At 39.6% G+C, this 25,909-nt stretch overlaps 2 protein-coding genes across 3 annotated transcripts; one reads left to right on the plus strand and one right to left on the minus strand.

Annotated features, from left to right (window-relative positions):
- Positions 1-4,929: 4,929 nt before the first annotated feature.
- Positions 4,930-17,089, plus strand: LOC138722054 (mediator of RNA polymerase II transcription subunit 1-like). The gene is made up of 15 exons (XM_069859778.1): positions 4,930-5,001; positions 6,057-6,141; positions 6,508-6,562; positions 7,004-7,136; positions 8,147-8,175; positions 10,092-10,163; positions 10,260-10,334; positions 11,546-11,616; positions 12,230-12,295; positions 12,762-12,870; positions 13,600-13,724; positions 13,865-13,977; positions 15,984-16,179; positions 16,513-16,608; positions 17,064-17,089. The coding sequence occupies exons 1-15, from the start codon at positions 4,930-4,932 to the stop codon at positions 17,087-17,089; spliced, it is 1,323 nt and encodes a 440-aa protein (XP_069715879.1).
- Positions 17,090-17,406: 317 nt separating this feature from the next.
- Positions 17,407-25,436, minus strand: YAE1 (YAE1 maturation factor of ABCE1). 2 transcript variants are annotated; one of them, XM_069859781.1, is made up of 4 exons: positions 25,350-25,436; positions 22,963-23,281; positions 21,236-21,357; positions 17,407-20,790 (listed from the first exon to the last, which is right to left on the minus strand). In XM_069859781.1, the coding sequence occupies exons 2-4, from the start codon at positions 23,077-23,079 to the stop codon at positions 20,361-20,363; spliced, it is 669 nt and encodes a 222-aa protein (XP_069715882.1). In that variant the 5' UTR covers positions 23,080-23,281; positions 25,350-25,436; the 3' UTR covers positions 17,407-20,360. The 2 variants fall into 2 exon arrangements, with proteins under 2 accessions (XP_069715882.1, XP_069715881.1); XM_069859780.1 differs by lacking the exon at positions 25,350-25,436 and having other exon boundaries at positions 22,963-23,720.
- Between the last annotated feature and the right edge of the window lie 473 nt (positions 25,437-25,909).

Raw genomic sequence — 25,909 nt, forward strand, 5'->3', positions numbered from 1 at the left:
CAGCTTCAGGAGTCACCTTCCCTACCTATCTCTTAATTTCCCAGTCTGGAAAACCAAGATATTAAGCCAACCTCCTATGTGGTTAGCTTTGAAATACACTGGTGGAAAATTCCTTTAAGCATAATTCTCTTTCTCTACTTTCCTTCTTCTCTACCTTAGTTACCTCCTCAATGCTCATTATCATTTTGAGTTCTTCAACAAACTCTTAACTCCTATTCTTCCCCCTTCTAAAGTAGCATATTCAATGCAGACTTTTAACATACTATGATTACTACTAATTCTGCTACATTCTTCAGGTTATATAACAGCTGCATTCACTTTATTTCTATCTTGAAGGAGAGCTATTGCAGCTCTTAAGTGATGAGTTCCATTTATTCCAGCTGACTGATGTCAGTAAAGAACATGAATGATTATGCAACACCTGGTTTTAGTCATATACATGATCAGAAGAGGTTTGGAAATGCAAGAGGTATAGGACAATTTGAGTCCAAGACTCAATGTTCCATTATGAACACCAGTTATAGTATCTTATGAAACCTTGTAAAGGGAAAATGTACACGTGTGAAGCCAGCCCTCCATGTTCATTCATGAAGTTACTTCATGGCTGTAGTGAAATAAAATACAGACACCAACATTCTGATGTTAACTCTCGGGAAGAAAATATTTACGCTCCACTGTGGAGATGATGTAGAGAATGAAGGAAGGATGACAAAACATATTGTAGTATTTACGGGTTGTAAAGCCATAAACTATAGACCATATCAGACTAAAGTATGGTTCATAAAAGCTAAGCAGCACTGGGTTCAGCCTACTATAGATGGAAAAGCACCTAGGATGGCTAAAGGAATTGTTTGAATGCTCGACGTTTTTGATAAACACTGATTCACATTCCAGTTATATTCCCATTTTGTAGCTCTGTCGCTGCTGTTCACTCTAAAATCTCATGGCACTTTCTGAAAGAACACAACATTACCTCTGATCTCCTGACTGAGTATCAATTCAGGTAATCATAGCAACAACTTTTGCACATCCTGCAGTTCTAACTGGAACCACTGGTTTTCACTAACCACCTCAGCCCCCAATTCTGAATTTAGATGACTTCCTGTGGGGCTGTTACATAGCTCTGCTCAACAGTTCAGCTGAGGACTTCGGAAAGATGCAATTCCAAGGAAGTGCTGGCAGCAGGCCAGTGAAGATGTTCCTGGTGATTTATTTTGATTTTTTTTCAGATGAAAAAGAATAAAGAACAGATGCAAGATTAACAGATAAAAACAACCCCTAAAAGAAACTGGAAACAAAATCATCAGTTTTGCACTGAATATGGAATTCCTGGAATCTTTTCCAAACTGCTATCAATAAAATGTATTGACAGCATGCAAAGTTTTTCATTTGTTCTGTGTTGAGTCTTCACAGTTTATTTGAATTCATGCAAGAATATAAGTGGAAAATACATGGATCCTTTCTCAGAAAAACAAAGTACCATTCAATGAAATGGAAAAATCATCAGAAATGGAAGAACTATGAAATTACAAAATGTCATTTTCATGTCAATCACAACGTTCCCCAGGGCATGCCTTGTGAAGCATATTAGGGATTTAGCCAGATGTAGAAAACCATGACAAAAATAAACAAAGTAATAATAATAATGAATTTCTCAACAGGTCCTTAAAGAAGCATACCAGTTTTAACCCTGAAAAGGGGGATAAGATATCCTCCAAGTATTTGAGAGTAAGAGAAGATTTCCTCTGAGGACAACTTATTTTGTAACTATGCACATGAAAGGTTCTTCCAGCAGCAGCTTTTGCTGAACACACAAACCCAGAGTAATCTAGAGTAGGTGGGCATGCAGGATTCATGCAATAATCCCTATTGAGTTTTATGTTGGTAGGAACAATTGACCGGTTGCTTTTTTTTCATGAACTGACCCAGTTAAACATTTGTGTTTCTTATATACCTGAGATGCTATAATTAGAACATTTTTTAATTATTCAACACTCTTAACTCTTCTCTTGAGTGTGGTAATTTGATACAACAGTTCTGGATACTGGAACTCCACTTTGATCTCAGGAACTTTCTGACAATGCTTAAGCTGCTGTTTCTCATGTGTGATCTTAGCCAACATTACAATTTTATGTAGGTGTGGAGGCTACTACTTGTATCAGAATATTTGTCTTGTTATGAAAATCCAGCACCATCCCTATCCTGGAGAAATTATGTAAATTCATCTACCTAGATACATACATTTGAGCACAATTGAAAAGGTTATTTTGTGTTTAAAAATTAAAGTGAATTTTAGGCTTATCAGCCATGCTGGTCTGTGAATACTTAAACTTCAAGTCCTCTGTTTATTTGCAGAACAGCTATTGTGCAGACGAGGTAAGCAGCGGCAGGTTCCCTCCCCTTATTTTGGAAGTGTTCTCTTCAAGAGGGTCAGCAAATAACTTACTTTTCTGCTTATTCAGGACATGATTAAATCACTGGGGTCAATGTCATGATCACAGAGACTCCAACGAGCTCTAAGTCAGGGCAGACATGAAAATTACCACAAAAAAACTAAACGCTGCCGACTTGTATGTCATGTGTGCAGTCATATGCACACGCCCATTCACATGGTCTGGACTGAGGCAACCTCCTCCCTTTATATAGGCTGTAGCATTTGTTCTTGCTCAGCAGAAAACATTTAAATACATTGTTCAAGCAAACCTAAGCTAAAATGCCTCTATAGAAATGCCAAAACCACATTTTTTAATGGATGCACCAAGTCACAAGTAAAGCTCATAATTACACCTATAGTCACTTCTAATGTCAGCTTTACACAGAAATGAATGTTTAATAGCATCAGCCAAGCTAGTAATTTTAGGGCACTGTGATCTGCCACAAGGGTGGAATTCCATCATCAATTTACTTGATCAACTTTCACCTCCTTTATAAAAGCTGAAATGCAAACATATTTAGCTCTTTCAGCTGCATTGCCTTTTCCTAAGTAATGTGCTTGATACCTGTCTGTTTGGAGACAAATACTGCTTTTGGACTCATACCTTCTACTTCTTCTAGGACTCCTACATCCAAATGGAGTTTCCTCTATAATCGTAGTGAGGCTACTGGACTATTTTCTATCCTTGTACCTATTTACAAATCCAAGATCATCTTCTTTGTGTGTTATGAGACTATTTTAGGCACTGCAGCTTGATTTATGACAGCTGAAAGCAGAAAGTATGCTGTAAGATATCTTCAAATGCTGTCACACAGGGTTTACGTAGGAGACATGCTCTTCTTGCTGTAGACCTGGCATTCCCCAGTGACCAAGTTTCAAGCCAGTGCCTATACAAAGGTCTAGGATTAAGCCTTGAATCTCACACTTCATTGTGCACTAATTCATATGTAAAAGGAGACTAGCAACAGGTGGCCACAAAATGATGCCCAAATACAAAGCAAACATTATAGGTAGATATAGGTTAGTCACCCTTTCCACACATGAACTAGACTAAAAGCTCCCTTATGGAGTGCTTCCCTGTTTTGCTGAGTGATTGTTGCTATCGTACGTCCTCCTGCCTTTCTACCCCTGGTAAATCCAGTCTTTTCCTGAGAGTGCTACATGTTCTGAAAAGATGGGAACAGACATTATGCTTTCTCCTTAGGACTTAGATGTGGAAGAACGTGACTGGCAGGATACTTTTCCCTTTCTGAAAACTAGCAGAGCCGAGTAGTAATGCTGCTGTGCTTATCAAGATTCTTAAGTTCAAACGCTAAACCCCTGGGGGCCAGTTTTGTGAGGGAGTAATCCTGACTTGTGTAGCATCTGTGGATTCTGTGGTGCAGGTGCTACAAGTAGGAGCCCTGTTTGCTTGGTGTGTGGGTGAAGATGGAGGTACAGGCTGAGCAGGAGCATTGCTGGGGTGTGTTCCCCAGTAGTGGGGCTTGCAAGAGTTTGTTGGGGTCCACTGCTTCTCCTTTCTCCAGCTGGCTGGAGGTGGCCTCCTTTATATGGGACTGTGGTTTCTGCTCTCTCATCCTCCTAGCAGGAGGAAATTGCTTCTAGCCCTGACTCACCATCTCTGTTTGGTGTATGCAAAGAGTATATAGGTCTCTCTCCTGGTCTATCTCCCTCTTCCCCTGCAGTGCTGTTACCTCAAAGGGGATGGTTCTTGGTGCCTGTTGTGCCTTCTAGGCACAGAGAAGTACTTTGCAATGTTTCTTCTGGTGCGAAGGGGCAGAGCACAGTGGGTGGCATGTTACAGGGACTCAATTTCCTCTTATTAATCAGTCTGGAGTCTTCCTGCCTGTCTCAGGCTGATGGATTAGGAAGTTCACTCCAGTTTTATTCCTCATGGAATTAGTGGTTATGAGCATACCACATCTCAGCAAAAATCTTTCTTTGACCCTCTGGGTTCTCTGTAAGACCGCAGAGAATATCTATAAGGAGACCGATGATGGGCTGAAAATGTTCCTTCTCCTGGCCCCTTTTCCTTCCCTGTTATCCCAATTATCTTGAATTTTTTATCTCTAATAAAACTTAGCTCTGCTGAGCTCTAGGTGGGTGTTGAAATCTGGATGCCTAAAACCAGTGGCAAGGCCTTGGTGTTTATTAAGAGTACACATGTGAGATTGTACATGGGTAAAGAAAGCCAAGTTTTTTTAACAAGGTGAAAATTGGGCTGCATCTCTGTGTTTAGTATTGAGAATGTTTGCCTATACAAAATCTCCCTCACCCTTTTTCTCTCCGAAGTCTTAAAAAAATTGAATATTGGTATGCAAAATTCAACTAAAGCATATTTTCTTCCTCTTTTGAAGCATAGCACCTGTGACCTTAGCAAGTTTTTCTGTTTTCCTCCAAATTTTCTGGTTGCCAGTGTAAATACATGCCATCATATTTAGTACTTTTTGATATGTTTTTCAGGTGCTATGACAGCTATTTCTACAAATGCTTTAATGGAACGGTTGCATTTAAAATACCAGCAAAAACCATGGAATGAAACAGTGAAACTTGTCCATTTTTGCATGGTAAGAATCTCTGATTAAGTGACAGAAGAATATGTCTCCTTGACTTGAAAAGAAAAAAAAACACACTAAAACTGGTACCTATTATAGTCTGGATCCTGCTTTTTCTTACAAGAGTGGATAAAACAGTTTCCAGCATTATTTTAACACTTTAGAGGTTGTTTCTTGCAGTATTTTAAGTCTTCAGGAGTTAGCACTGATTGCCTAATACTTCTGGTTATTTTCCATTTATTATCCTTAGCGCATTCATGGTATGTATGACAATTTCTTGCCAACAGGAATGGGAGAAGAACTGTTTTTCAGAAACTGGCCTGAAACCCACTATCTAGAGTGTCCTGCTGTGATATACCATAAGTCGTTCCATGCTTCCAGCCCTTCCAGTAGATAATTATATTTGAGAATCATCTTTGTAAAAAGCAAATTAACACAGCTGCTGTGAGCTTAGTATGTAAGTCCCATTTGTTTCCATGCTCCCTTTTTATTAATGCTTAACGAAAGATTTACTCTGAAAACAATGTGCTGACTTTGAACACGGTGAAAACTTTTCAGCAGTAAGTGTTCTTTGTGAAGTGTGAAGTATGAAAATTTCTCAGACAAGAGCTAGAAGAGAAGCTGGGAGAGTTTCCTCGCTACTTAAGTTAATCTCTTCAGCTGGAACTTGCACCCTGGATCTAACCAAGTACCCCTGTGGCGTTTACTGATCTCTCCTTTTCACTCGGACAGATTCCTCCCAAAATAAGTATTTTCTGAGTTGATCTTCAGTATCATGGTGAGATTAGCTGATATAGCTTGTGTTCAGCTCAAAAGAAAAGGTAATGGGAAGTCACTCTCAGCTCTAAAGGCTTCTGATATATAATTACTGCACAACAGAGTCTTCATAAATCCATTCAGTGCTGCCACTTTAGAGACAGTTATAATCATAGGTCACCTCTATGTTTGACGAAAAGAAGTAGTGTTTTTTTGGACATTAGTGTTCTGTCTCACATGCAGCGATATTCCTCTTTGGCTAGTAATTTAAGGAGTCTTTCTCTGTCTCTTGATTTCACAAATGTGCTTAGGATAAGCCACTTCAACGGCCTGTCAGCGATGCTTCAGATGATCTCTTGCTGTCTTGCATGGAGAAGATACAAAGGACATTAAATGGTAATGAGCTGTCAGATAACTCAGAGTGGTTTTTTTTAATATTCTATGGAAACTACCCATCCTTCTCCATTAGTGATGTTCTGCACAAGGGGGTCAAATGTACAAACCCAGAGGTGAATATGACACGAGACTTTTGACTTATCTTCGGGCTAAGCCTTGAGGCTAGAGCTAGTCTCAAAGTCTGAGAATAAGCTCTACTCAGCACAGCACTCATTAATCATAGGGTAATAGTTGTTACTAATAACAAAAAGTCATGCAAGAGATACTGTTCTCATTACCTGAATCCTACCCTTAAGAGCAGGATAATACTGATTCTACTTCTTGATCATCACAGCCTTATTAAATAAAACTTCTGGTTTTTTGCAGCAAAATCTTTGGTTTCTGTGATGAACAGATTGGAATCTTTATCCAAACAAAAAGGGTAAGTTTGTTTATGGATAAATGAAATGAGCAAGCATGGCCCCAAGTCCAGTGAGGATTACCATCTGGATGGCTTGTCAACAGTAATTTTTTGTGGTGTAGTGTTTTAATGGAGTGTATCACTTGGAATGGGCATAACTGCCTGTTTTGATTAGCCTTTCGTGGAGGCAGTTGTTGGGTGAATAGAGAGCATGAATGCCTAGGTCCCAAAGCCACAAGCTGAGATAAATAGTTTTCAGCAAACCAACATGAGAATGCAATGAGCAGAGCACAAATACCTTGCCTAGTTGGATAGTTTTCAGAAGCTGAGCCAAGGAGGAGTTATTTTTGAAGCATCCCTGGTGTCTCTTCCCACGGCCAAGTAAACTATGCTCATTTCCTTTCTTCATGTGACAAAATTTTTAGATACACAATCTTCTTTTTCTCTTTCCCCCCTCTTTAGACTTAATGCTCATGTCAGCCCCAGTGGGACTGCCTGCTACATAACATCAGACATGTTCTATATAGAAGTGCTGCTGGAGAAGGATGGAAAGGTGACAGATGTAAAGCTGGCTCACTTTGGAGAAGCTCCTGTGGTAAAGTTAATTTTCTCTGTCTCTCACCTCCCCGTAGTCTCCCACCTGGCCTCCAGCTGCCATGCCAGAAATTCTTTGGCTTCCTTTTGGTCTGGTCACACTTGCCAGCCTGTGCATGGCACTGGTTACCTGTTTAGGCATCTGAATATCACATAAACTTACAACTCAGTTGCACGTATTGAGTACTGTAGTGCTAAGTACTGAGGTAAAACTCAGCTGACAGTCCACCTTCCAAGAATTTTGTAGTATTCTGCATAAATATTTGTTTTCTCATACCTGGATGTTATCAATATACAGTAAATAATAGGGTCTTTAAATTTTTTCTACCAAGGAGTAGTGCAATATATATTCCTAGTGGTTGTCTTGGAGCTGTTGCCAAAGATTTTCTTTTTGCTTCTGCCTTCTTTAGGAATATGTGCATTCCTACAAATGGCAATGTTTTTCTTGCAAAATTTCTTATTAAAATATTGGCAAAATATCCTTCTGCAGTTCACATCTTCTGCAGTTGTTCAGTGTTACAGACAATCCTTCAGATCAAAGGTAACGAGCTGTTGCAGCATAAACTCTGATTTTTGTCAGTAAGAATCCAAATTGTTACGTTAATGTGGAGTTTATTTAGTCCTTTTTTTCACTTGCAGTCAGCCCAGGAATTTCAAGCAGTCCTGTTTAATCAGCACAGGGCTCTGGAACAGTGAGTGCTGCAGAATATTATTAGGATGGAGTTGCATATCCAGAGAATTTTAGCACAGTAGCTTCCAATAAAAGCATTTTCTTTTCTGGGAAGAATTTATCAACAAACTATTTCTGTTAATTTTATCCTATGAATATTATGTTTTAACTGTTGTAATGTTAATTTGGTTTTCATTAGCTGGTTTTTGGGTTTTTTTTTCACTAACAGTTCAGCTAATTAAAAGTAATTGGAAACAATCTATTGTTACCAAGGCAATGCTTTAAAGAGATGTTTCACAGAGCATGGCAAGAAACATGAAACTGCTTTCTTATTCCTGTAGGTTTGTGAAGACTTGGTGCAGCATCTGAGGTAAAGAATCATGTGCAGTCCCTTGTTGAATGGAAAGGAATTCCCAACTGTTGTGTTTTTCTGAATATTGTAGAGAAATCAAGGCTAGAATGGTTTCAGTGTAAGAACTGCAGAAAAGAAAAAAAAAAGGAAAGAAAAAAGCAAGAATCAGGGAGCAATAATATGAATCCAGAAAACAGCAAAACAACTGACAACTTTTTTCATTTTATTTTTAATGTGTAAAGTTGGTTCCAGTGCTCTGCACTGGAGGTTGGTGGATGTTGTAACTATTATTACCTGCTTCCACTTTGTAGATTCAAATGTTTCAACTACGTGTCCTTCAGGATTCTGTCATAGAAATGAAAGCAGGGGGAGATCACACGGCATGTTTTTCTTTTCTTTGTTGGAGAAGATGTTACTTTAATTGCCTTATGCATTGGCAGGGCAATATATACTTTTTTTTCTTATTTACTACATTTTCGTTTAAATAGTTGCTGTTCCAAGTCAGGCCACCTCCTTAAAAATCCATTTAGAAGTTCTCCAGCCAATGTGATCAAGGTTCCAGGTTTTACTAATAATGAGTGTATTTATGAAATTGGATTGTTATTGAAATACCTCAACAGAACAGTTGAAAGGGAAGGTAAAGAGAGAAAGAATAATCACGGACATTGCATATTTCATCTCTTTCTTATGTGGACCTGTAATGCCTCATCAGTTTTTCCAGCCCTGTCTTTCCTCAGAAACAAAATTATATTAGACTTAAGGGTGCAAACAGCTGTCCTAAAGCTTTAACTTGCATTTTCCTTGGGTTTTGACTCCTAGTGACATTAACTGCCAGCGGTTTGGCTCTGAGTGATGATATATCATTACCACTAGCGCAAAGGGTACTACTTGTTTGCCTTCCTGTTTTCGTTAAGCTTTGGCACAAAGTGCAAGTATCCCTTCTGCACCTCTTGCTGTAGTATTTTATTTGGTCATAGGGCAGTTTGCTATATGTGTAATGTTTCCTGTCAGTCTCAAAGTAACCCTAATATCATGATGAACCAGCTAGCTAAAGCATGGGCTTGTGCTGTGTCTGTGCTTGTACCTGCATGCCTGCGTCCCTCCCTTTTCCCTGCTGCCCCGCTGTCCCAGCTGGAAAGAGTCATGGAGTTGGTGAGTAAGTTGTTTAGGTTTCTGTTTGGAAAGGATTTGTCCCAATGTAGAAGTCCAGGCGGGCTTATTTGGTCCCTCTGCTGATGTTCATTGCAGTCACATCTGCATGGAAAGGGAATGTAATATCTTGTTGAGTGCAGGCCTCTGCGTGACTGCAGCATTGGAGAGTGTTGTAAGGTTTTTAAAATCCAGGTGAGTAAATACCTGGTGGCTTAGTCTAAGCAGAGCTCCAGGCTATCACAGTTCATCAGAATCTGCATGAACTCTGAGTTGGAGTGGTCTGAACCATTCCTTCACAAACTTATGCAAGTCACTTGTCCCATCTTCTTTTTTTTGATTGATGTATCTATCATTTGTATTTAAGATCTGTCTCTCTTACAGCGTGAAGTCCAATATTAACACAATCCTTGATATTTTGATGGAAAGGAAAATGTATAAATGCATTTTGTTAGGGAAGTGTTACTACATGAGTAGCTTTATTGGAACATCAGGAAAAGTGCTTTGCAGCCAATGAGCTGTCATATTGGTGTATCGTGCACATCTGTTGGTTTCAGTAGTGCATATTTAACCAGCATCAGCTCTAATTACATTGCTTTTTGCAGCAAAGCCAAGGATTCACATTTCCTGGTCTCTTCTAAGAAAATCTAAATAGCTACTTGCCAGATCTGATAAGGAGGGGGCCTATGTCATTCTGAAATTATGCTTGTTCAAGCAAGTTAGATATGAAAGACTTATTATCCATCTCATTGAGTAGCATGATAGCAATTGTTTCTTTCTGGTAGGATGAAGAACTATGATGTCTTTGGAAAGATTCTAGAAGACCTGTCAAATCTGTATAAAATTCCAGGAAACAGGTTGCAACTAGTTATTACTTGAAAAACTTTTAAAATCCATAGCCTAGCTTTTGTTTACTTACAAAAATAATATTTTCCCTTCTCTCTCTCCCTCAGTGAAATGAGAGCTAAGGGATACCTTGCTTTGCAAGCCCTTGAAAAAGATCTTTATGCAATGTATCTTTTAGACAGGTAAGGTTGAAATCTACCTCTTTCTCCTTTTCCCTACACCCTCACCCTTCATTTCACTAAAAGCCAAGTTAACTGATCTAATTATAGAGCAGGTAGTGGAAGGCTAATGAGTTTTATCCCACTGGAAAGCTTGAAACCTTTCTGTAGTTTGGCAGCTCCAGGCACACCAAACAAGATTTGAACTCTGGGCCTTATCTAAAAGACTTGCTGGGAAACTGGTTGGTTGCAGAACTTGTGTGTGTGTGTGCATGTGAGCACCCACTAGGAGTCAACAATGCCTCTGAAAGTCAGAAGTCGTGTTTACATCTCTCTGTGGCAGGAGTAAAATATTCCTTTTGGGGTCCTGCTTTTTGGGTATCTCACTTTGTGCTCAGGTTTTAAATCAGGAGTTGTGGATGCTACCTTTCCTCCTATCTTTCCTTTCCTCATTTCTCCTTTCAAAGAGCCAGATTACAGGCAGATGTGGAACAGATTTTCCTAAACCCTCTGGTAATTGTACAATGATTTTTGTTGGTTTGTTTGTTTGTTTTTCAGAAAATTAGAGCCGAGGACAGTGCTTTCCTTTTAGATTTTTGAAACATCTTTCCTCTTATCTTGCCTATTAAGCAGTCCAGCAAGCATCACCATCTGTGACCTGAAACACAATTGGCTTATTTTTGTACAGTGTTCCCTTATTATCTCCATGAAGCGCATTATCTCCATGAACAAATACACTATATCGTTGCTGATCACTGATACCTCAGTAAATATTATTAATTAGTTAAATGGATTATTTATCCCATCTATGATATAAGTTAATGAACTGCAGAGTTTTAATGCACAGCTATTAATTATATGGCTGTATGTATTCAGTTGTACAACCACATTTGAAGTTACAGATTGGTTCTGTTTGAATTAGTTTATCCAGGTTACTTCCTCACTCTTTGCTAAACCTGCCACTCCAATATTTTTGTCCCCATTCACTTCTGGTAAATAGCAAATCAAATTGCAACATGAAACAGCTCAGATACAGGGTTGAAACCGGAAGCCCAAGTCCTAGGAGTAAATGCATGAGTAGAATGATTATGTTTTGAAAGCTGTCATAACAAATGGAGACACAATCTACTTCCAAGAAAGCATCCTCTCCCTTTGATTAAGGGAAATTACTCCTTACATTAGCCTAGCTAGCACCACAACTCAGGAAACACTAATCAAGATGTGTTTTGAACTAGAACACAGGATGTAAACAGAGTTACTGAAGTACTTCATGGAAAAGTAGGACACCTGGTGCCAAGAACTGGAGGTGAATTTTTTTTTTCTTTTCTTTCTTCATGGATTTAAAGAATTGTAATAAAAAAAAATCTTCCTGAGCCGATCTTTGTTTACAGTAAAGATCCTCTATTACAAGTACAACATACAGTAGGAACTTACTGTGTCTGTACTCTCAGATAGTGTAGAGACATACAGAAGGAGAAAATAGGAAGAGACCAGGTGGCTTATCAGCTCCTCCAACACTGACTTTGCAGCAGAGTAAAAGCAAAGCCAGCAATATTCTGAGGTTATGTGGGAAACCACAGTTTGGGAGTAACCGTGAGAAGACAGCGATAGTAGCTGAGATAAAACTCATGTCGCCGAAGAGCCAGCTACAGTCAGTTAAGTTTTTTGGCTCATCTGTAGTGTCAGAAGTGAGCCTTACCTGTTCATGTGTTATAGTTCATAAAGGTACTTCTACTACATGCTACCACTATGCTGTTGCACAGGTTGGTGTGAGAGTCCCTTATGCAAATATTACCACTTATATTTAAGAATAGCCCCTGAAAGATATTGTGCTCTTGTTTCCCCCAGCCCTTTGTGTCAAGTTGCCTAACAGATTTCCTCTATTGAAGTGTAGTAACTATTTTTTTTTTATTTCTCAGGAACTCCTATGAACATTGAATTTTACATTTCCCCCTACCAAGTTTTGGAAGCAGAACTAAATCCTGGTAAAGCTAGAAAAGCAGAAATTACTAATGCGATAACTTTTTCAACACTACATGTTTCATGAAGCAAAGTTGACTAATGAAACTCAGAAATAAGATTTAAAATTCAAGTTTAGCAGAATGATTTATATGATGTACTTTAGCATAATTAGAATGTACATCAGGAAACCACTTCCCATGTCTTGGCTGTTGACCTAAATTGAAAGGAGACATCAAACAAAATAACTGCCTAGCCAGCATTCAAATGACTGGTGGTTGCTTGATCTGTTTCATGGCAAGTCCCAAAAGCAACTACAGCTTGGGCAATTTGGCCATTTTGTTCAGGCTTCTCCTTGCTGCCCAAGCATTGTGGCTGTCAGCTGGACCTGACCTTTAAAAGCCCTTGCTATTGCATGTTTTTTTATGCGCAGGATTAATCTACACCGACAAGAGGGAAATAATGCCGTTGTCTTTCTTCTTTCTCCCTCAGGTTCCCAGGTATGTGGAACAAAAACAATTGTAACTGTTGAAGGCACCGATACGCTTCACCGACTTCCTCTTTCTCCACTGCTTGTAGATTCTCAGGCTGGAGAGGACGGGTGAGGGCCTGGACACTTCTCAATACAGAAATGGATTTACATGTCATTGGCACTAACCTCAGCAAAACTTATATTCGGCCTCTGCTAGAACGGGGAGCTCTGTTTTATTGTTGGCATTGTGCTCCGTGGCTGCACCCTCTGTCACCTGTGGCTTTTACAGTTTTCCCAAAAGGACTTCAAAGTTACTGTGTTCATATTTAAGTGTGTCAGTTGCACTGAACTATGGATTTATTCATAGATTTGAAACCAGAAAGAGCCACTGGAGCAGTATTACTTAACTTCCTAGTATTTAACAAGCAACCCTGCATAGTTTCAAAATAAATAAAGCATATATTGGAGGACGTTACACCTTAACTATAGAAAAGTAGTTTGAATCCCACCATGAATACCTTATCTCTCTCTACTTCAGTGCTAGGCTGGAGAGAAAGTCTGAAGTCATTCTCCAAAATAAATCACTATAGAATGATTTATATAAAACTTCCTTGTACACTGTTCCTCAGTTTATTGTGGCTTGCTTTTCCTTTCTGCCAGTCTTCACACTAACCTTGTTTTAAAATGTTAAAGGCTAAAGTTGCATTTATAAAACAAAACTTTTCTCAAGACAGAAAGTATGGAACATAGTAAACTGTGAGTGACCTGATAGTGCCTTTGCTTTGGGAGTCCCTTTTACATCACGTTCTATCACAAGCTTTCATTCTGACCTCTTTTTCTTTTTTCTTTTTTTTCTAGTAACCCTCTTTTTTTGCCGCTATCTGATGAACTCAGCATGGATTTGTTAGCTTTTTTTGTGTTGAAGTTTCACCAGCCTATTCCTATGTCCTCATGCAGTATTGAAGAGATACAGAGGCTCACAGGCATGTTACAATTGTTTTAAGACCAAGTACTTCTGTGACTATGCATTGCCTATTTGCTTTCTACTTTCCCTTTTTTTAATACTAGCTTTCATGTTCAGTCATAACCTAAATGACAACAAAAAAAAATCACCTGATTTCAGGAATTCGGATTACTGGCTTGAAACTTGCTCCTCTATATGAGCTGATTGTTCAGTCTACCCTCAAAGAAAAAGGCAGTGAAGACTTGTCTACACACAAATCCTGTTTCTTTGTGGTGAGTATAGTGTGTTTGACACACGCTCTGACCTTGTGCAAGATATATCCTAAATTATAGTTCCTAATACACAAGCATTGCAGACTTCCCAGAATCCCAACTGTATGTAAATGCTTTTTAGGAAATAGTTCAAGTTATTTACGAAAAAATATTAGGCCCTTTCAAGTAAGCCAGCTTCTCCTCCTCATTAATGAAACACTGTGTGTGTGGCTGCTGAAGTTGTACTAATTTGTCTGTGTGTAATCTGAATATTTACTCTTCTAAAAATTGCTCAGAACTTTGCCATTAATGCCTTAAAAAGAAGGAAACTTCTTTTGTAGTGGGAGGAGCAAATCCCAAGTTGGTGCTTACCTAGCTTTCTGAAGGTCTTTATCATGTTGTATATGTCATGCTGTTTTAACTAAAAAAAAAATTTTTTTAATTAGATAACACTGAGAATATGGATTCCTTTTAGCAGGATTGCCAGGAAGAAAAGTGTAAAGTGTTACAACAGGGATGTCAATTACTGTCTAGAACCATGGTTGCGTACCTGTAGACGGCTTCCCTTTTAATAACCCTTTTATTAAGAAATATTCAATTTTTGCTGCATTAGACACAGAGGAAAATTTTTAGAATAGAAAATGATGGCTAAGATGCTTTCTGCAAGACTTATATACAAGGCAACTACAAGATAAGCTTCAAGGATCTACTTTTTTGCTTGGAAACAAAAGAGGGCACTTCTTTCTCTTCTAGTAGCAGTGTTAGCACAGCCCACCACCTACATAGTTCTTGGACTTTGAACTGGCGGTACAGAAGGTAGTATTAAGTTTACACCATGCTAAGGTGAAGTTTAGCAAAGCTCTCCTCTATAAAACCCAAAAGATGGGATGAATTTTTTATTTCCATTGAGTACCCATGAAAGGCTCTGTAACTCTTCAGCAGTTCCCTAAAATATAAGTACTTGCTGGGAGATGGTTTTGCTTCTGAGTTTAAAGATTTTATTTATAAAAATAAGTTATTAAATTCTAACCTTGAAAGGAAGGCAGAGGAAACACTTTTGCTTTGTGAATACATGAGGAAAAGCTCTTTTATTCTGTTTTTCAGCTTTTCTTAATGTAGACTCTGCTAATTAACTGCCCTGCCCTGTTGTTAAGGTGACAATTCCGATTTGTCACTCTGAAAGAGATGACATAATATTGCATTCTAATTTTGTCAGAGAATCACTATCAACATGGACAGGTGGCAAGTTTTTCTTACTAGCTCCTCTTCTCCTCCTCCTCTTCAAATGAATCATTGGGAGATACTCTAGCCAAATAGACTTCTTCAAAGAAAGCAGTAGTGATGGAAGGAGGAACAACATATGATGCCCTAAAGAGATTTCAGGCAAAACTGCTATCCTATTTGTACAACTGTCAAGCAGAATCACAGAATCACAGAATAACCAGGTTGGAAGAGACCCACCGGATCATCGAGTCCAACCGTTCCCATCAAACACTAAACCATATCCCTCAGCACCTCATCCACCGGTGCCTTAAACACCTCCAGGGAAGGTGACTCAACCACCTCCCTGGGCAGCCTGTTCCAGTGCCCAATGACCCTTTCTGTAAAGAATTTTTTCCTAACGTCTAGCCTAAACCTCCCCTGGTGGAGCTTGAGGCCATTCCCTCTTGTCCTGTCCCCTGTCACTTGGGAGAAGAGGCCAGAACTACCATGATATTCTTCTGAGAGATCTTGGCTGTTAACATTTCTATAGTCTACAGGGTTTTTAAGAGTAGTTGGAAGAATCTGTGGTCCTGACCACTCATCTCTGGGTATATCCACCCAATTTGGATGCATTTGGGAGGGAGAGTGTATCTTGTTCAGCTTCCTCTAAGGTTCATATTTCTACTGAGATGCAGACACGATGGAAATGCTAGAAGTGTGTCTTCCAAAATTATTTTTGCTGTCAGATTGTGCAGTTGCCTGATAACATCAAGCTTTCCTTTTTTGTTTTCAGTGCTTGAAATATCACCATATTTGTTGTTCAGTCTCTTCCAGATTGTCCAAAGCACTGTTATTTCATAAGCAAGGGCTCGGAAAATTCAGATTTAGTGGGAGCCTTGGTTAGTAAAATCCCATTTAGCCATCCAAAGTGTGTGCCTGGCATAATAGAGATTCTTCGACATCAAGTGGCATATAACAGTCTTATTAGCAGCTGTGTCTCCGAGAAGCATATAAATGAAGGTAAATTATGTGGTGGGAAGTAATGGCAGAATATTAGAGAGAATCTAGCTTCTAAGCTGGCGGCTAGCAGATCTACTGCTCCCCTGCTAAAACTGTCATTACTTATGGAGTATTTTAAATGAGAAAAAAAATCCTTAATTTTAGTATTACACTCTGAGTATTTTTAAAAAAATCTCCTAGGCCTGACATTTCTAGAAGCATAAAATAAGTTGCCCAAGTAATGAATAATTAGATTCTACTGTATAAGTATTTTGTAAATTATGACATATGCTTCTACCAAAAGGAATCCAGATTCAATGGGTGAATATCACTAAATAGTAATTTTATTTCTAGATGATTCAGAACTGCTTTACTTTGAAGTGCTACCATACAAGAACACCAGTTTTTCTGTCCTTTTCCTTCATCCTGTGAAAGAGAATTTAGCCTGTGGTATGTGTGGAATAATAGATACTAACCTTTCTACTGGGCTGATAAGGGACTTGGTTCTATCTAGGCTCTCCCATGCTATGCTTCTCTGTTACAAATGCATTCTAAGGGCTACTCTCAATGGTATGCAACCCATGAAAAACACAAAGCAGGACTCGTGTATAAATGGCTTATGTAAAGTGTTCCGTATTCAGCATAAACCAGAAAGTAAATGCAAATATTCAAGTCCTATTCTGTCTTGGCCTTCAGTTAATTAATAAATTGAAACTTCTACTATTTCTGATTTAAGTGTATTGGGGAAAAAACAAGCCTTATGCAAGAGCATTACTGCAAGCCCCTTCCCACTGACTCTCTTGAAGCAGCAAAATAAAAGGATGGCTTTCAGTACTAATAAAAATGTTGTATTTTGAAATATTATACCGTTCTTTCTTAGTGATAATTGATGTTATAACCTCCAGAGAAGTCCAATGTCACCTTCATTTAAATCCTGAAGATCCACCTCTAAATTCTAGTGATGACTTTATAACACGAGCTTTGAAGCGGTAAGTTGTTTTATTTCATATTGTAACAGCTGGAATGAACTTTGGATGTCCATGTAAAGGAAACAGCATGTGCGTTCACAATGTCATAAACTCAGCAACCATAAAACTTCACTCTAGTAACTAAAGTTTGTAATAGTGAGAATAAGTCATTTCAATGACTTAAGTATCTCTTTCAAGAAATGGAAAGTGTTTCTTTCTGGTAGAAAGCCTGTGGGGCAGGGGAACACTTTTGCATGAAAAGAGTTTTACCTCTTGTAGATATAAACATGCTTTTCTGAAGACTCCAGCTCATGACAGTCTCGTGACTGGTATAACTTAGAAGAGCATGGAAAAGACTTTTTTAACATCTACCTAATACCAATCAGTGCTTCTTTTCAGAAAGCAAGGTGTATATGGTATGTCTACAATACTGCCTTTGGCTTGTTTTCTGAAACAATTTCCAAGAGGGGCAAGTTGCTGCAATATATGCACATATACTAGAGAAAGGACTGGGAGCACCAGTCCTAGAATACAACTATTTTCTTTTTGATGACAGCAAGATGAATGCAGGCTGGATTTTTAACTTGTTTAATTAGCCTGCCCTGTCTTAAGCCACAGGATTTTTGATACTATTCTTGGAACCAGGTTATTGTTAGAGCAGACCCCTGCCCCCATGTAATGTAGATAGTGTTTTAGAGAAGATAAGCTCTGTGTCTGTCTTATACAAAACACTGAAGTTACAGTTACAAAACTCAGCAAGAATGAATATATTTTGATATTATTAGCTTTTCATTAAGAGCACCCTTAATGACTCTATCAAAGCTTCTCTACACTGATAAACTCAAAGATCCAGCATTTGATTTCATTGTGTCAATGTGTGTTTCCTCTACAGCACATGTAGTTATATTGTAGTTACAGTGCAATGCCTGTAGCTTGCACAAAGCAAAAAGATGTGAGGAGGTAGTGATGTTTTTCACCACATCCCATTCAAGTGTCAGCCGCTGTTTCAAAACAGAAGTATGTTGAAGAAGGGATGAAGTCTATAGTAGTGACTAATGTTTCATTTCTTCCTTCAGTTGCATGTCAGTCCCGGTTGTCATGAGAGCTATTTTCAGGAATGCTGCCAAAGTGAAAGCTGATAGTGAAACACAAGACATGGAAGTAGACACGAAACAAAAACCTGAACCACCATGTGAGCAAATTATGGATTCTAACAGCCCCGAAGAAGGCCCTTCTGTGGCTGGTCAGCAAGATTTGATAGTGACACATAAGCCAAGTATTACACACAGTCCAAAAGAAAATCTCTCCACAGCCAAACTGGAAACTCTGGGTGACAACGCAGAACAAAGTAACCCCACAGCAAGCACAGAAACCTTGTGCAGAGTAGAGGAAAGTGATTCCATTGCTATTACAGAAACTGTTATGACAGATAAGTAAACCACACAATCCACTGTTTGATAACCAAACAAGAAATATTTTCCCTGGCATAGATTGCTTTTGTAGAAGTAGTCAGAGAGAACTTGGCAAGCTCATTGTCGACTTAGTAATTTGTGAATGGAGTTTCTTCTTTGTACACTATTAAATAAGTAGAAGTAATACTCCTGAATTTGAACTTTTAAACTTCCAGATTTGGAAAGTATAACACTGCCCTAGTAACCTTCATTTTTGCCTGCACCATATTCTACCACAGTACAGAAGAAATTTCTGTCTAATGTATGCAATACAGGATAGAACATAAGACATGCATTTGTAGAAAGTAACATTTACCCACGTCAGCATCATGCTAAATAAATTGAGAAAAAGAAAGTTGTTTGAACAATTTTTACATATGTAATTAACACAGACAGCCCTATTTGTCCACTGTTTTGGAAATAATAATAAGGGAGTGGTTCTGTATTCCCCTGATGCAAAAGTGGTACCGAATGCCAGCCAAACTTAGAGTCTACCAACTATGCGTCACGGTAACAAGAGTCTTAAGGAAGGAAGCTGTACACTCTGTCTCCAAAAATAAACTAATATTTACCTTAGCTTTTTTTTGGCCTCAAAGTATAAAACTGTTTTATGGTTTCACTTTTTTTTTCCAAAGTACAGCTAAGTCTGCTCTTCAAACTTTCAGTTTGTCTCTGTCTAGACCTGCTTTGTCTCAGATATGAAGGGAAGTCACATGCAACTTAATACAAGTAAACTCCTGACTTACTGTACATCAGTTTAATGAGTGTAAAACAGAGATACGCATTCACTAAGAAAAGACTTTCTGACTAGAGCAATTGGCAGCTACAGTTAAGGCAAGCACTAGGAGAAGGTGTCAAATATAGAATGTTGGCACAGAAACAGGAAATTGTCAGAAATATGCATGTGTGGCTGACAACGTGTTTCTAAGAGAAGGTGAATAAGCCTGGCTTCCTTCGAGGGTTTGGGAAAAACACTACAGGAATAAGGGAAGGACAGTTCAGGCTAAAGGGACTGGCAAAATAAATAAAAATATAACACAAGGAAGTTCATTAAGACTGGAAATCTGTTAAGTGTGGTTGAACAGAGTAAGAGTAGATGGTCTAACAGTAAAACAATGGAATTGTCAGTAATTCTGCATTTGAAGAGAATAGTTTGTTTTCAGCAGAAGTTAAATAAATAGAACTTTATTACGAGGGAAAAAATAGTGTCCAACTGCGAAATTGCACTGCACAGTGGTTACAAAAGAGGAACAATTTAACAAAAGGTAAAAAACTCCTATGTTTTATATAGTGACTAGAGAGAGTCATAGCACTCTAGAAATTAGCAGAAAATCCTGTTCTGTTTTGCACAGAGTCGGCACATCATCAACAGCAGCTTATTCTGCAAGAATACTTGTCCATAGCTCTGGGCATGTTTTTTACATATTAGAGGGGACCTATTTAGAAACATTATTTAAGGGACTTGCTCAATTTCCAGACTGCTGCCAAAAGAGAAAGTGAGGGCAAAATGATAAGTTTCTGACCACAGGATTGAAACATGTTTAGTAAATCATTGTAGACCCCTAAAAGTAATTTCCCCTTTCTGTGACAGTTATGTTTGATTGAAAGCAAGAGTGCTTTTGCCAGAAGCCAAAGCATAGTGAAGATTTACACACTAAGCATCTCCTAGGAAGTATCAAAATCAGGTTTCCCTAAAACAAAGTGATGCATCAGCCTGTACGTGGTCCACAAACTGAGAATCAAATCCAGCTGAGATAATTTTGAATATCATGAGGCAGAAAAACTAATGTTCCAGTTGCTGGACATGATGGAGTATATCCAGAGATAAGCCCAGTTGTTCTACGAGCCAAACTGTCTGCTTTTTAACCCAAGCAAGGGTTGACTGTTCAGGATCTGTACAGAGCTCTGCCTTGCTGCACTCAAACTGCAAGGAACCAACCGCAACATTATTTCTACAAATGTTTTCACCAGAGCTGCCAATGTCTTCGTGTTTTCCAGCTTTACCTTCATCATACTCTGTCCCCGCTGGAGCTGTGTGATTAAGGTCCATGTCCTGAACACAGTCTAAAATGTGTTCGAGATGTGGCTGTCGTTCAATAGAATTCAGATACTTAAGCACATCTTCTTCATGCTTTCCAATTGCATCAAGAAGATTGTTTATCTCACTTAAGGCAGAGTCATGTCCATAAAGATGACACCAGGACAAGAGAGCACTGAAAAGTGAAGAACAACAACAGCAAAAAATCGATTAGGTGTATCCACACAGACTTCTGGGTGCTGGAGGGAGATTGCAATCTTACAAGAAATCTGTACCTTTTATATAAAGTATATATGCTTCATTCACATTTTCTGGGAAATTCAAGCAGTAGAACTGAATACTAAGCTTAAAGATGCAGATTCAGATAATTTTCGAAGAGCAACTGAAGGAATATTTTTAAGAATTGTAATTCTACATGCAGGTAGGCAATTCTCTGTATTCAAGACCTGCAAATTCTCAGGCAAAGAATTTACCTGCAAATTCTCAGGCAAATTCACTTTGGACATATTCACAATGTGTTTCATACGTTTCTTTTTATTAAAACAACCCCAAACCTACATGCACGCTACCTCCATAAGCATCCTCCACACACACATGGCCTTAAAGAGTTTGTAACTTACTTCAGGGTTCCTCTGAACTGGCCACAGGTAACCATGAGCTCAGCACCATGTTTATAGCCTTGATTGAAGCCTTCCTGGAGTGCAAGTTCTTTTCCAGCCTCAATTCCATCTCTGTAGCCTTCCTATAACAGGAGTGGTGAAACAGGTTGTTCACAATGTGAAAAAATTGCCCCATGACAATTTCATAATACAACAGTTAAACTGGGTATTCAGTCTCTTAAATTACAGCTTCTAGGTTTGAACATCTCTCCCCAACTGCCAAACCAAAACATGCTTTTTTGCAGTGCATTAGAATTTACTGATCTTCAAGATCCAGTTCTTTTTCCAAAAGAATCCCCAGCAAGCTCAGAAAATAATAAAAGTAATTTTAGAAACATAAAAAAATAAGACAAACCTGCACGAAAGCATGCTTGCTTTTGCAATGACCAAGTCCGTTATAAAAAACTCCTTGAGGAATAACCTCATATAGTTTTCTAGGTAGGAACAGATAGGCTGCAAAAACTCCCTTTTAGCAGAGGTACTCTCCTATCCATAATCCACATACCTGTTTTCACAAAACTAATTATGGAGCCTTGCTACTCCATTTGCTGGATCTTGCTCAACTCAAGAATTACACAGGGAAAAAAATGGTGATGGGAGAGTCACATATACATATAACATTGTGATTGCTTTCTGTAAGAAAAAGCTAATGACTGTAATGCAAATTCATTTCTTTGTATTCTAATCATTACCATATAATGTAGAATTATTCTTAACTTTTTTCACACCAAAACTGCAAGTCGTAAGAGTGAAAACTTCGGTTTTGTTTGCTCATAAGAGAAGAAAACTGGTGGCCTTGGTACAGGAATAGCCAGGAACAAGAATGTTTCTTTATTTTGCCCAACATACAGCTCTAGCCTCACCATTTTATGATTTTGCAGGATCTACTTATAAAATACCAGAGGGATTTGTGTAAGAACACTAAACAGCCCCTTAAGAAAACCAGTCTTTTTCAGGGACTTGGATGCAGGAAACTTCTCCTTGGAGAATAATACAACAGCTCTGTTGTAATATCCTTTCTCATCAACAGCCTACACAACAGCTTCCATTCATGTTCTTCAGCCAAATGCCACTCACTCATGAGCAGACGAGCCCCACTGGCCCCACTCTGATGATAATGTATCTGTTGAAATAACCTGGATTTATGGACTTGTTTTATTCCCTGCAGAATTCCAGGGAGGGAAGAGCTGTGGAAACCAGCTTTCATAAAAAGTATTTTTCACTAGGAGAATAAATAAGCCAAAGAACTACCCAGACCACACCATCCAATTGCAGTTCTACACGGAGTCACATATATTAAATCTGACTGATGAAGAACCGTACCTAAACCCCCAAACATCTCACGTTTCTTTGTTAGCTTTGTTGCCCTGCATTTACTGGTGGTAACCCTACAAACATGAAGGAAATAGCTCGCACCAGAATTTTGCACTGCCTTTCGCAAATACGTATGGCAGTGCGGAGGGAGCCAAAGTGTTTTGGTAAAACAGTACTTTGCTCTCATGACTACTAGGATAGAGTTTCTGTAAATCCCTGCTACATTTTCCCAACATTCAGAAGAAACTAAGCCACAATAATTTATAATCAGCCACTCTCAGTTTTCCCTTTAAATCAACCACGTGTATATCAAGGTACGTATCAGTAAATCTAAAATGGTTAAAAAGACTGTTAAATCATTGTTACAGAAATACCTTCAACCTTTGTTTCATGGTGCTGTTCCACTCTTTCTGTAGTAGATACATCTCATCTGCATCTTCATCAAATATATCCTCATTGGCTCGGCTGACTGCAGCTTGTACCCAGGACATAGTAGCAGCGACGACTATGACCTCTGCTGATATGCTAACAAAAATACTGAGACACTCTCAAATGTCCCTCTGTCTAAGCATCAGATTAGAAACACAGGCAAAAAATGTGAGTTCTGAAGAGAAGTAATGTATGGAGCTGATTATTCAACCTGTACCTTCGTTTCCACGAGGAAAACAGACGCTGTTTACCACCAGGGTGTATCTGTCAAGAGACCAAAGTCAGATCATTGCTGGTAAGGCAACTTCTGTGGTTTATGAAGACAACTTAAGACAGCAGTTTCTTCCCTTCTTATGGCAGTGACACACACATGCATGTCAAATAAGCATTTCTAAATGTTGCTGGTACGCAAACAGCAAGCAGAAACAACTTTATGCTGATAGCAACTGACTAACAGCCCCAAGTGCCTTCCATGCAGTGCATGAAGTAAGAGGCACGAGTAATTGCCTGCTGAGTTAGGAACTGGCAAGGACTTTCATTTCCAGTTTCTGGATTATGGCAAATACCTAACCACCTTATAAACCTTGACTAGAAATCACAGAATCTTAGAATGATTTGGGCTGTGTTACTAAAAGAAATGTTATTTTTTGCAATACAGATACTGAATTTTGCCCACTAAGGACCAGAAGCAAAGACACCTACAACTTTGTGCCTCATGTAAGTTAGGTCTGTGGTCAAATAGTAAAACAGAGAATGATGCTATCCTGTATAAGTCATGGTAATACCAGTGCAAACTGATATTGCAGTTAAAGGGGCAAGCTAAGGGTGTAACTACTAAAAAGCTCTAAGAAAGCCAAAACCATGGAAGGAAGTGTCTAGATAAAGAGAGGGGGCAACTGGGGAGGTATGGTAGGAGATATGAACAAGGGTGTGAGACTTGACAGGCTAATTAGAAGCATCGGATAGGCTGTAAAACTTAAAAGTACTCAGCCAGTGGGGAAATAAAGGAGGGACAATCTGGTTGTGGGTATTAGAAATAAAAGCGTGCTAACTGTATACCAAGTACACCTACTTGGTGGGACACCTGCTCATGCATGGATGCGAATAAAGTGTGCTTCACTAAGGAATCTATCTGAGCCTGTTTCCACTGGCTATGAGGACATTTCTCACAGCTGGAAGGGGCCATAAAGACCATCCAGTTCCAATCCTCCTCCCATAGGCAGGGACACCTTCCACTGCATCAGGGTGCTCAAAGCTTCATCCAACCTGACCTTGAACACTTGCAGGTATGGGGCATCCATGACTTTTCTGGACAACCTACTCCAGTGCCTCACCACCTCGCAGTAAAAAAAATTCTTCATACTCCTTTATATTTTGAATAAAGACTTAGCTACTTCTACTGCAGAGGGAATCATAGAATCACTAGGCTGGAAAGGACCCACTAGATCATCGAGTTCAACCATTCCCATCAATCACTAAATAGAATGAAATAGAGAAGAAGATATTAACAGGATTATTTAGTCTTTTTCACTGAAGAAAGCCCAGAGAAGCCTCTTATAGTGAGGTCCCTGCACCGGTGGAGCTCCCACTGATACAAGAGGTAGTTAGTATTACACAAAGTGGAATATTATTGGCTTAAGCTGAAGCAGAGATAAGTTTCATCTAAGTAATTGTGTTCTCTGAAAGTTGAACAAAAGGTCTGTCTAATAGCACGTTTTCTTTCAAGCAGTGTTTTTCCAGACACTGTTCATTCTTTGAAGATGACAATGCCTCATGTGAAGCATGATCTGTGCCGAACAGATGTCTCTTCTTCTGTAATCGCCTCTGTTTGGAATTTCTTCTTAACTTAAAGGAAAGGTCAGGCAGAGAGCTGGAGCCAGCTCCAAATTAGCAAGAGTTTTGGTTGTTGTAAAGTTCATAATAACATTAAAATAAGTCTTTGAAAAGTACCAGAATATGCGTAAGGTTTCTGGGAGAGCTTATCCGTATGCATGTAAGTGGGGAATACATCCCGTCCCAGCTCTTGTCTGGCTGCTCACGATGGATGGCGATCACTCCATCGTGTTGCCCAGCCCCGATAAAGGACGCTCGCTTTCTAGAACTCCAGACCGAGTCTTGGAGAGTTTCTTGGCCGGCATTTTCGGTGCCGCCACAGCCCGCAAGCGCTGCTCCTCGCAGAGGCGCTGAGGGAGCCGCGGCTCGAGTTCCCCCGGCCACGCTGCCTTTCCCGGGACAGAGCCGCCCCCTCAGCCACCGCCGCGGCCCCCAGATGCCCCCAAACGCCGCCGCGCCGCCGGGACCCCCGCTCCCCACAACCGGCCCGGCCCCTCACCGCAGCCTCCGCGCCGCCTGGGCGCCGCCATCTTCGCTGAAGGAAAACCGGCAGCGCTCCACCGCTCCCTAGGCGCCGCCATCTTGGCTGAGGGCAAACCAAGAGCTTCGCTGCCTCCGGAAGCAATAGGGGAGCGGCGGCCATGTTGGCCGGGGGCAAGCTCCGAGCCACCACCGGCAGCCCCGCGGCTTCAGGGCCCGCCTGAGACACGGGAGGCCGTGGCGGCCATCTTAAGTGCGGGCGTGGCTGCCCTGTGCAGCGTTTACACATTGAGATAACAAATAAAGATAATAAAGGCCAGGCTGGATGGCGCCTCGAGCAGCCTGGGATGGTGGGAGGTGTCCCTGCCCATGGCTGGGGGTTGGAGCTGGATGGGCTGTGAGGTCTCTTCCAACACAAACCCTTCTATGATTCCATGATAAATCCATTTGAATACGAGTGATGCCGGAGGGAGGCTGATGTTTCCTTGCTTGCTTCTAGCAGACAAAGCAATAATATTCTTTTGGCATAAATACAAAAGAATCATGTGTTTTTCATAGAATCATAGAATCCTGAGTCTT

Source organism: Phaenicophaeus curvirostris, chromosome 6 (assembly GCF_032191515.1).
Source record: "Phaenicophaeus curvirostris isolate KB17595 chromosome 6, BPBGC_Pcur_1.0, whole genome shotgun sequence".
Lineage (NCBI taxonomy): Eukaryota > Metazoa > Chordata > Aves > Cuculiformes > Cuculidae > Phaenicophaeus > Phaenicophaeus curvirostris.

Bases quoted from the DNA above. Each gene is read 5' to 3' on its own strand.
- YAE1 (XM_069859781.1), bottom strand. From the start codon at position 23,079: ATGTCCTGGGTACAAGCTGCAGTCAGCCGAGCCAATGAGGATATATTT. The intron at 21,358-22,962 runs GTATTTCTGTAA...CTCCTGTTATAG, and splicing joins CCATGAAACAAAGGTTGAAG to GAAGGCTACAGAGATGGAAT. The intron at 20,791-21,235 runs GTAAGTTACAAA...TTCACTTTTCAG, and splicing joins CAGTTCAGAGGAACCCTGAA to TGCTCTCTTGTCCTGGTGTC.
- LOC138722054 (XM_069859778.1), top strand. From the start codon at position 4,930: ATGGAACGGTTGCATTTAAAATACCAGCAAAAACCATGGAATGAAACA. The intron at 10,164-10,259 runs GTTGCAACTAGT...TCTCTCCCTCAG, and splicing joins TATAAAATTCCAGGAAACAG to TGAAATGAGAGCTAAGGGAT. The intron at 16,609-17,063 runs GTATGTGTGGAA...TATAACCTCCAG, and splicing joins GAAAGAGAATTTAGCCTGTG to AGAAGTCCAATGTCACCTTC.